This window comes from Colius striatus, chromosome 1 (genome assembly GCF_028858725.1).
Source record: "Colius striatus isolate bColStr4 chromosome 1, bColStr4.1.hap1, whole genome shotgun sequence".
In the NCBI taxonomy this organism is placed as follows: domain Eukaryota; kingdom Metazoa; phylum Chordata; class Aves; order Coliiformes; family Coliidae; genus Colius; species Colius striatus.
Genome location: NC_084759.1, coordinates 96,279,394 through 96,287,964, shown reverse-complemented (window position 1 = coordinate 96,287,964; position 8,571 = coordinate 96,279,394). Strand labels below are relative to the sequence as shown.

At 50.1% G+C, this 8,571-nt stretch overlaps 1 protein-coding gene across 1 annotated transcript; it reads left to right on the top strand.

The window, feature by feature from the left end:
- The first annotated feature begins 288 nt into the window (after positions 1–288).
- On the top strand, positions 289–5,299 carry SOD1 (superoxide dismutase 1). The gene is made up of 5 exons (XM_062001991.1): positions 289–520; positions 1,162–1,255; positions 1,752–1,821; positions 4,040–4,154; positions 4,992–5,299. The coding sequence occupies exons 1-5, from the start codon at positions 446–448 to the stop codon at positions 5,100–5,102; spliced, it is 465 nt and encodes a 154-aa protein (XP_061857975.1). The 5' UTR covers positions 289–445; the 3' UTR covers positions 5,103–5,299.
- Positions 5,300–8,571: the final 3,272 nt, after the last annotated feature.

Here is an 8,571-nt window from a genome sequence, read left to right as displayed (position 1 = left end):
TTTTGGCGAGCACAGAGGTTCCTTGGGGCACGGGTGCCGCAACGGTGTGAAACGCAGACGCAAATTCCCAGAGGCCATCGAGACAAATCGCGGCTCAGGCCGAGGCCCGGGACCCGACCCAGCTCCCGCCCCGACCGCGGCGGCCGCGGCGCCTCAGCCGCCGGCAGCGTTACGCAACCGCCCCGCCGCGAGGGGGCGGCGCGCCCGCCCCTCAGCCCCGAGGCGGGGCCGCCGATTGGCGCCCGCCCGCGCGCGGCCGCAGGCCCGCCCCCCTCCATTGGCCGAAGCCCACTCGGTGACTGCGCGAGGAGCGCGGCGGGCGCGCCGCGATTGGCCGCGGTGCTGACGGGCCGCGCTCTATATAAGGGCGGCAGGAGGCGGGCCCCGCTTCCCAGTGCTGTGGCTGGGGCTGGACGGTGACTGCCGCCCGCCGCTCCGCGCGAAGATGGCGACGCTGAAGGCCGTGTGCGTGATGAAGGGAGAAGGCCCCGTGCAGGGAGTCATCCACTTCCAGCAGCAGGCAAGGGCCGCCGCCGGGACGGGCCCCGTCCCTCCGCGCCGCGAGTGCTGAGTCATCCTGTGGGGCGGGCGGCTCTTGGCGCGGCTCTCCCTTCCCTCCCTTCCCTTCCTCTCTCCTTCGCCCCGTGCGGCGGGAGCCGCGCCGGGCCTGGGCTGCGGCCCCGACGGCCGCCGTGGGGACGGGAGGGGCAGTGGAGTGCTGCCGGGCAGCCGCCGTGTGCCGCCCCGGGGGAGGCGGCGGGGGCGCCCGCGGGGGCCGCAGCCCTCGCTGCCGGAGCCGACCTCGCTCTGCGTGCGGAGCTTGGCTGCCGCTGTCGGAGCGGGACCTGCCGGATCTCGAGGTGCTGAACGGCCGCAGCCCTTCTGACCCCGTCGTTTATACTCGGTGAAGAGACGTAGGCTGCGTGGGAGCGGTATTGCATCTTAAAAGCATAAAGAGTGTCTTTTATGTGGCTGAGTAAGTGCAGACGTTGGGTGAAATGCTCCGTTGGGATATAGAATCGGTTAATGTAAGGTAAAGGCTCGCGCGTGAACGAACTCGTGGTGGAGGCTCTGGTCCTCCCTGACTGTGGCAGCTTCACTCGACACAAGGCCATTTAATGCCGTAATCATTTTGGTAGTAACAGATTCTTTCCATTAAAGGGCAATGGACCAGTAAAAGTCACTGGAAGGATCAATGGCTTGGCTGATGGAAATCATGGCTTCCATGTCCATGAATTTGGTGACAATACAAATGGTAAGGTGTCTATGCAAGCTTTTGATTTACAGCTCTAACATGATTGCTTAGCTTTAAAGAGCTTCTTTTAGTGTTGCAGCAGCAACTAGTATAAGTGCAGTTGCATGACTGCAAAGCTGTATGAAGAAATTATGACATTTCCTAAGGAATGGCTTCCCACTTAGTACTTCAGCATGTTCAGGCTGATATTCAGGATCTGACGTATAAAGCACTAGCCTAAATACTTTAACCTAGTGTTAAGAAATAAGAAAGCCTTCAGCTGAGACCCGAGCATTCTAGAACGAGTAATTTTACTTTCCTGAACTTATAAGTAGGTTACTTACTTCCAGAGGATTAGTAGAAGATCTAACAGGAGAGTAGCTGTTCCATCATGAGCAACTTCACTCCCTCTGGCTATGGGATGACTGCCTCAGTGTGGTGTATAAGCAACAGATTTAAACTGTTGCTGTTTACTGCAAAAAATAAATCTAGTTTTGATGGCTACCTTCTGTTTCAGGATGTACCAGTGCAGGTCCTCACTTCAATCCTGAAGGCAAGCAGCATGGTGGACCAGGTGATGCAGAAAGGTGAGTTTAATGTGCCTGGCCTCCGACTGGGTGGCTACTTCATGCAGCAGCTGTTTAAGTGATACTTTGTGCTCGGGAGGCCACATGAATATAATGCTAGGACAATACCAGGAGAAAGCTGATAATTCTTGCAGGATTTTTAGGGTCACTTAACAACGGCTCTAATAACTACTATGATGTGTTAGACACCTTGGCTCCAAGGCTATGGCTGAAATGTAGTTTTTGGGATATGTTGTTGAGGAGAAGAGGAAATAATGTGAGTGAGGGTTGCTTAGAATGGAGGTGGGGGAGATTGGTGTGTCAAAGCCTTATTTGTCGATGGTGATTTGCCAGCTCTTTTGGGGCCAGTCAGCTTTTGAGAGCAGGCCTTAAACTGTCAATTGTTGAGCTGTGTGCAGGCTATTGTGTCATGGATCATCAGTGGAAGGTTCTGAGGCTTCAGGGGAGACTGAAAGATGAGTACAAAGCCATGTGTGCCCAGACACCCTGGCTTTCTGAGTGGTCTGGGCTGTTCTTAGCCTGTTAGGTTAGGTACTGTACTACCTGCAGTGTGTCCTCAGGGACTCTGTGCATAGTGTCAGTACAGAGGCTGATGCTTGTGTTGAATATCTCTCTGCCTTCATGGGACCTGAGACCCCTGGAAGCAGTTTTCAGGATCCAGTTACCTTCAGAGAACCCTTGCATGTTTGAGACCTAATGGTCTAAGCAACTGGTTGGATTTGGAGACTTGGAGGGGGCTGAACAAGAGCTGAAGGGCAGTGTGGCAATGAGTAGAGATAGCAGCAACTGTAAAAAATGGGCTGGCCTTGCACAGGTAGGATCTGCGTGAGCACTGAGGCCAGCCTGGTGCTGTGATTAGCCTGCGATTAGCTCATATTTGTGTCTACCTGCACCTTCTGTGACCAAAGTGTGTACCTGAGTGATTGGCTGCATGCCAGACCAAGCAAGCTGGCTGCTAGCCAGCTGCCTGGGTGATGGAGCAGCATGAAATAGTGTGCACGTGGGTTTTGCTGGTAGCCGACTGCCCCGGGGCTAAAGGTCAGAACTGCGTGAAACAGCCTGGCTTCTGCCTTTTGTCAAATCCTCCTGCTGTAACCTGCCTGCCTGGGCAGGTGGAGGCTGGGGAATTCCTTGTGAGGCTGTAAGACCATGGTTTCATTGACATAGAGCTGAAGCAACTTGACTGAAGCTTCCTGGAAGCTTAAATTGAATTTCTAAAGGAAAACCTGCCTTTGACCTGATTTTATAGGGCCTGGTTAAAACCACGGAGTTGGAGCTGTGCCATCTAAGAAGCTGATGGCATTCAGCGAGCTGAGCCACTTGCTTTGTGTGTATGGGGAGCACTGGGCTTCAGTTGGTGTTCAGTTGATGTTTAGAAACAAGTTGGTTGGTGTTCAGGGTTTTGAATGGGCATAGAAGAGCCTCACAGAACATCAGCCTTCTTTTGAGTGAACGGTTTATTTGGGGCAGGTGCATAGGGAAAAACTGTGCTGGAATTTCCGCTAGTTCAATGAAAACCAAACTGCTTGAGGCTTAACTCTGAAGGGAAATCCTAGTGGAGAGGTGGCTCTGACAGAGGCTGTGTGGTAGGGGACATTGCCAAGTGTGGGGGACACTGCCAGGTGAACTGGACAAGTCCTCCCTGGCCCTGACTAGATCTTAGCCAGTGCTCACTGCATTCTCTCTGACCTCTCCCTTGACAAACTGCTTTTACTAATCCTTTTTAAACCCAAAGCCTGCAGCTGCTTGTGGAATGGATGACTTGTGATAGACATTAAAAGCTCTTAAGAACAGCAGCTGTGTTTACACCAAACCTTGTATGTGAAAGGAAGGTGTTTTGCCAAATTTGAGAGACTTCCTTTGAGCAGGGACGATGACATCAGCATGGAGGAATTCTTGACCTTGTAGGTTGAGCATCATTTGCTTGGTGTGTTAGGGAGCGATGGCATTCCTTTCCCTTGAAGTTTATTCGCCTTCCATTCTCAGGTTCCACCTAGGACTGAATTTTCATTGTCCCTTGATTTAAAGGAGTTAAAGTAGTGGAAGTGTTCCAGGTTGACCTGTGCTGGTTGGTAAAGGCCATGCATGCTGTTTAAGATAACATGGTGGAGGACTTGTAGGTAGTCACCGTGGGTATTGTAGTGTCCAGGCCATCACTTAAAAGATCTTTTGGTTCAGCCATTTTTTTTTCTAATGGTTTTCCCACCTTTTTGTGTAGGCATGTGGGAGACCTTGGCAACGTGACTGCTAAAGGAGGAGTGGCAGATGTGGAAATACAAGATTCCGTCATTTCTCTTAGTGGACCACACAGCATCATTGGACGTACCATGGTGGTGAGTGTCTTGGTGCCCCCTGGGATGCTTTAAGGAACTCTGGAGCGGTCTTAACAGTGAGTGGAGACTTTTTGGTGCTGGAGGACAGTCCCTGGTGTTTGTTACAGAACTTGGGAGTGCAAGATTTCCCATGTGGGGAGCTCTTTGAAGCTCTGCCTGAAATGGTACTTCAATGCCATGGGGTCCTAATTTTCTGCCTGCCTTCCACAGATGTGCCTCTGCATTTAACTGTGCTTCTTCCACCTGGAAGTGACTAAAGCCTGGCACAAATGTTGTCAGAGGCATGGCAGTGGCACTGGTCACCAGACACGTGTCTGGTAACTGCTGGTGTTACTTGTGCTGTGGCCCCTCTGGGAAGGAAGGAGGCAGAGCAGGCTTGGCCACTCACCAGCACTGTCAGTCTTATGCCCCTTGGGACTCCTGTGTGTGCTGAGACTGCCGAGCTTCTGCAGGGAAGGAGCTGGGACTGGTGGCCCTTGGGCAGCACGGCTGAGGCACTGCAGCCACAGTGCAGTGGTCAGTAGGGTGGTCTAAGGGTGGCCTTGAGGCAAGTGCAAGCTTGCTTTTGGACTAGCATCAACTTTCTGAAGCATGGGGGTTCCGTGACTTTCAGTTCAAACAAATTCAGATGGAGACAACTGCTGTTTTTAGGCAAGTCTAATCTAAAGCCTTTAGCACAGGCACTGTGTCGGCATCGTGCATGGTTCTCTGTTGTGTGAGGCACCCAGCAGGCAGCTGGCAGTGCTGCTTCTCACTGCTGTCACTTGTGTGGGGACTGGAAAAAGTTCATTGGTGATGCAATAACATGAATTAAGGTATCTTCAATTCTCTCTCTAGGTCCATGAAAAAAGCGATGACCTGGGTAGAGGGGGAGACAACGAGAGCAAATTAACTGGAAATGCTGGCCCTCGTTTAGCTTGTGGTGTAATTGGAATAGCAAAGAGCTAAGTGCAGTATCCGAGATGCTCACGATGGCAGTGATGAAGGGGCTGTATTTCTTTGCAAATGCTGTATGTGCCCTTCCCTGTGCAAGCAAAAGATTTATCACTTAATCTCATTACTACTCTGCATTTGGAGTATCACTTAAACTGGTGAAGACTGAATTTTGTATGATGTATATTGCAATTAAAGTGATGCTGATGGAATGTCTTTGTAGTCTTCTGCTAAAGCATCTGCTGTGTCACCATTAAGTATGACTTTACTAACTGGAACCCCCCTCCCTTCTGTGTAATGGAAGGTTTGTAGTAGTGGTTACACCAAAACCTCTAGTAGATGGTGTGACTCAGAGGGTTGGCCAGAGGAGCTCTGGGAGGACCACCTGCCCACCAAAGAGTGGGGGGCACTCTGTGTCTGAGCTTCCTCCTGGTGAAGTTGCAGCACTTGTAGGTTTCAATCTTGTGTAATAAACTTGCTGGGCAAATGCACCTTGGTCTGCCTGTCTATAAAATGAAACAGTGACCAACAGCCACCAGCCTTCTGCCTGCTGTGTTGCTCCTGTGGAAATTGGGCTGGGACTTCTTCCTCTCAGTGAACTTGCCAGTAGCATCCAGTGAGCCGTTTCCAGCAAATCACCCTGAAACAATGGAGACCCAAGTTCAGTGTTTCTTGATCCTTGCATTGTCACGTGTTTTCCTGTGACAATCTGATGTGCTGGGATAACAGCCTAACACCCTCTGCGTGTTTCTGGCAGGGGTTTATGTACCACTTAAGGACAACTGCTCTTTTGCAGAAGTCCCTTCTTGCTGTGAAATATAAGGATGTGGGACTGCAGTGGGTGTGTGTGGTGGGGCAACCTGGAGCCTCCAGCTTGGTCTGGCTCCAGCACTGGAGACCTCTGGCTGTGTGAGCTGGGCTGGTGTGCAGTGAGGGGCCAGATGTCTTGGTGAAGACAACCCAGGAGCATCTAACAAGGAACAGGTCTTTCCTTAAAAGGACTAATAGAGCCAGTTTGTATTTAGGTCCAGAAAGCTTTCTAGCAGTGTAGAGGCCACGTACCACTGCCAGCATCCACGTACCACTGCCAGCATCCATGTACAGATCTCAAAGTCCTTTAATAGAGAAAATTACTAATTTTAACAAAGGCTTGTATCAACATTGTTTATCTTGTATGTGGAGATTGATGGAAGCAGTTGGTTGTATTTTAGACACCTGCACTCTAGTCTAGCTTTTTACAAAGGGAAGAGTTTTGGGTGGGTGAGCAGGAATCCTGTAAAAGCCTTTACAACTTCCACTTGCTGCTGGCAGTGAGCAAGAGCGTGTGCAGTTTCTACCCACCTGTACCTCTTCCTATGGAGGAAAGTGGAAGGGACTATGCACCAGCTACAGCAGAATTCAGAGGCTGTACCTTTCGTCTCCCTCCTTAAGCAGCACAGGAGGCTGGATGCTGAACACCCCCAAGTACCAGCATCACCTCTTTGCTATCAGAAAAAATAGGGGAAGGTTCTGCCCTTTCCTGGAGTGGGCAAAAGCAGCCGGTACTCGCTAAGGGCAGGCAGAGCTCGGTGCCTTGCTGGACACTGGCTGTGCTGGGAGCTGGGTGGGTACACACCAGTACTGACCAGCCTGCCTCCTCCTCTGGGTCTGAGCAGCTGATGGCTGTGGCAGAAGGACTTGGAGCAAAGGCTGGGTTTGGCTATCAGTCATGGTGACTGGCAGGTGTGGGCTCAGTCAGTGAGGCGTTAATTATCTTTATCATTAACGATGCTTGTGCTGATCTAATTAATCTTGACACACACTTGTGGGTTACCTGTCTTTAAAGCCAGAGATTTAGTAGTTGTAGAAAGGTAGGGAGATGCTGTAAAGGTGATGCATTGCAAGCAGGTTTATTGTACATACAACTGCTGCTTCAGCTGACAGTAAGGAATGATTCCAGGGCTTCCCTAGGCTTTGTGTTCAAATTCCTAGTAAGGGAAATAGAGACAATGTGAGGTGGCATTTGTGTGAACAGATCAGCCTTCCGTCTCTTTCATTCTTGACTTCAAATCTTTTAATAAAAGTGTATTCATTAAAAAAAAAAACCCAAAAAACTACCTCCTCACAGCATTCTGGCAGTTTTTAGTGACACAAGTCTTAAGACATCAACTATCTGGCTCTGTATGAAATAGTTCTGCTGGCCCATCGTGAAATAAACATTGAGGACACAAGTTTTAACACATGAAAGTTGAGTTCACTACAAGTATGTAAACAGTTGTGTTTTTTTCTCTCTTTATTCTGCTATTGCAAGAACATAAAAATATATGTCCTCTCCCCAGTCCAGAACTGCACATTTGTTTTCCCAACCCCGCCCCCCTCCTCCCTCCCCCAGGTAAAAACCTCCCTCTGCCACAGAGCAGCTCTGAAAAAGTACTGACGTAAGAAAGCAGCTGCCCTCCTTCACTTTGGGGAAAAAAACAAAAACCAACCCAACTTTAAAAGTAAACACACCTATACTGAGAAGAAAAATAAAATCAAATATGCACAGGATTCCCAGTTTTTGCACTCTGCTTCCAGAGTTAAAGGAGCTTCAGCTGAAGGGCTGCTGTCGGCCTGGAGCGTGGCATGGCCACAGCGAGCTCTGTGCGGTTCAGCCACCAACAGCTGGCATCTGGCCGCCTTCATTTCACAAAGCGACTGAAGCGAAACGCAGGGAAGATGGTAACACACCAGGACAAGAATACACGCTCCCTGTATCCGTCAGTCCGATAGGTACAACACTCCATGAGGAAAAAAGTGTTCAACCTACCTCTTGCGGGAGGATTACAGGAGGTAGCCGGCGCTACCAGAGGCAGTGGCAGCGGCCCAGGCCTGCGCGGAGCAAGAGGCAGCATTTACCATCCTGGCGCACCCTCCCGCCTCCCTTCCTCATCCCAGCTTCCTTGTAAAAAAAAAACCTACTAGCTTTTTAGATTGTGTTTTGGTGGCTCCTATTCCTCTTTTCACCCCTCTCGCCAAAAAGCCTCCGCAAAGGACACATACGAGAGGCGCGGCCACGGTGGCTTCCCAGCCCGCCATGAGCAGGGCAGGCCCAGTAGGCCTGAAAGGCGGCCACTGCTTAAAGGGCGGGCTACTCGAGGCAGCATTCACAACAGAACTAGTTGGAGAAGGGGGGGAAAAGAAGAAAGAAGAAGAAAAAAAAAAGAGATTGCATTGCAAACACTAAACAGTTAACTCTTCAATTAACATTTTAAACCCGCTAACTTTCACCCAGTACGGTCAAGTAGATCATTGAAATGCAGCACTCTCAAAATCAAGATGACTGTTACAAATAAAAAATTTGCTTCTGTGAATAGCTACACAAACAGATGTATTTCTTTCAACAAATATAAACAAAACAGTCTAATTTAGACTCCAGTACAGCATCAACAGTTCAAACTTTTAAGATGTTGAACACTCCTTTTTCCACTTCAGTGCAGTGTAGGAAGAATAGCACACGTTAAAG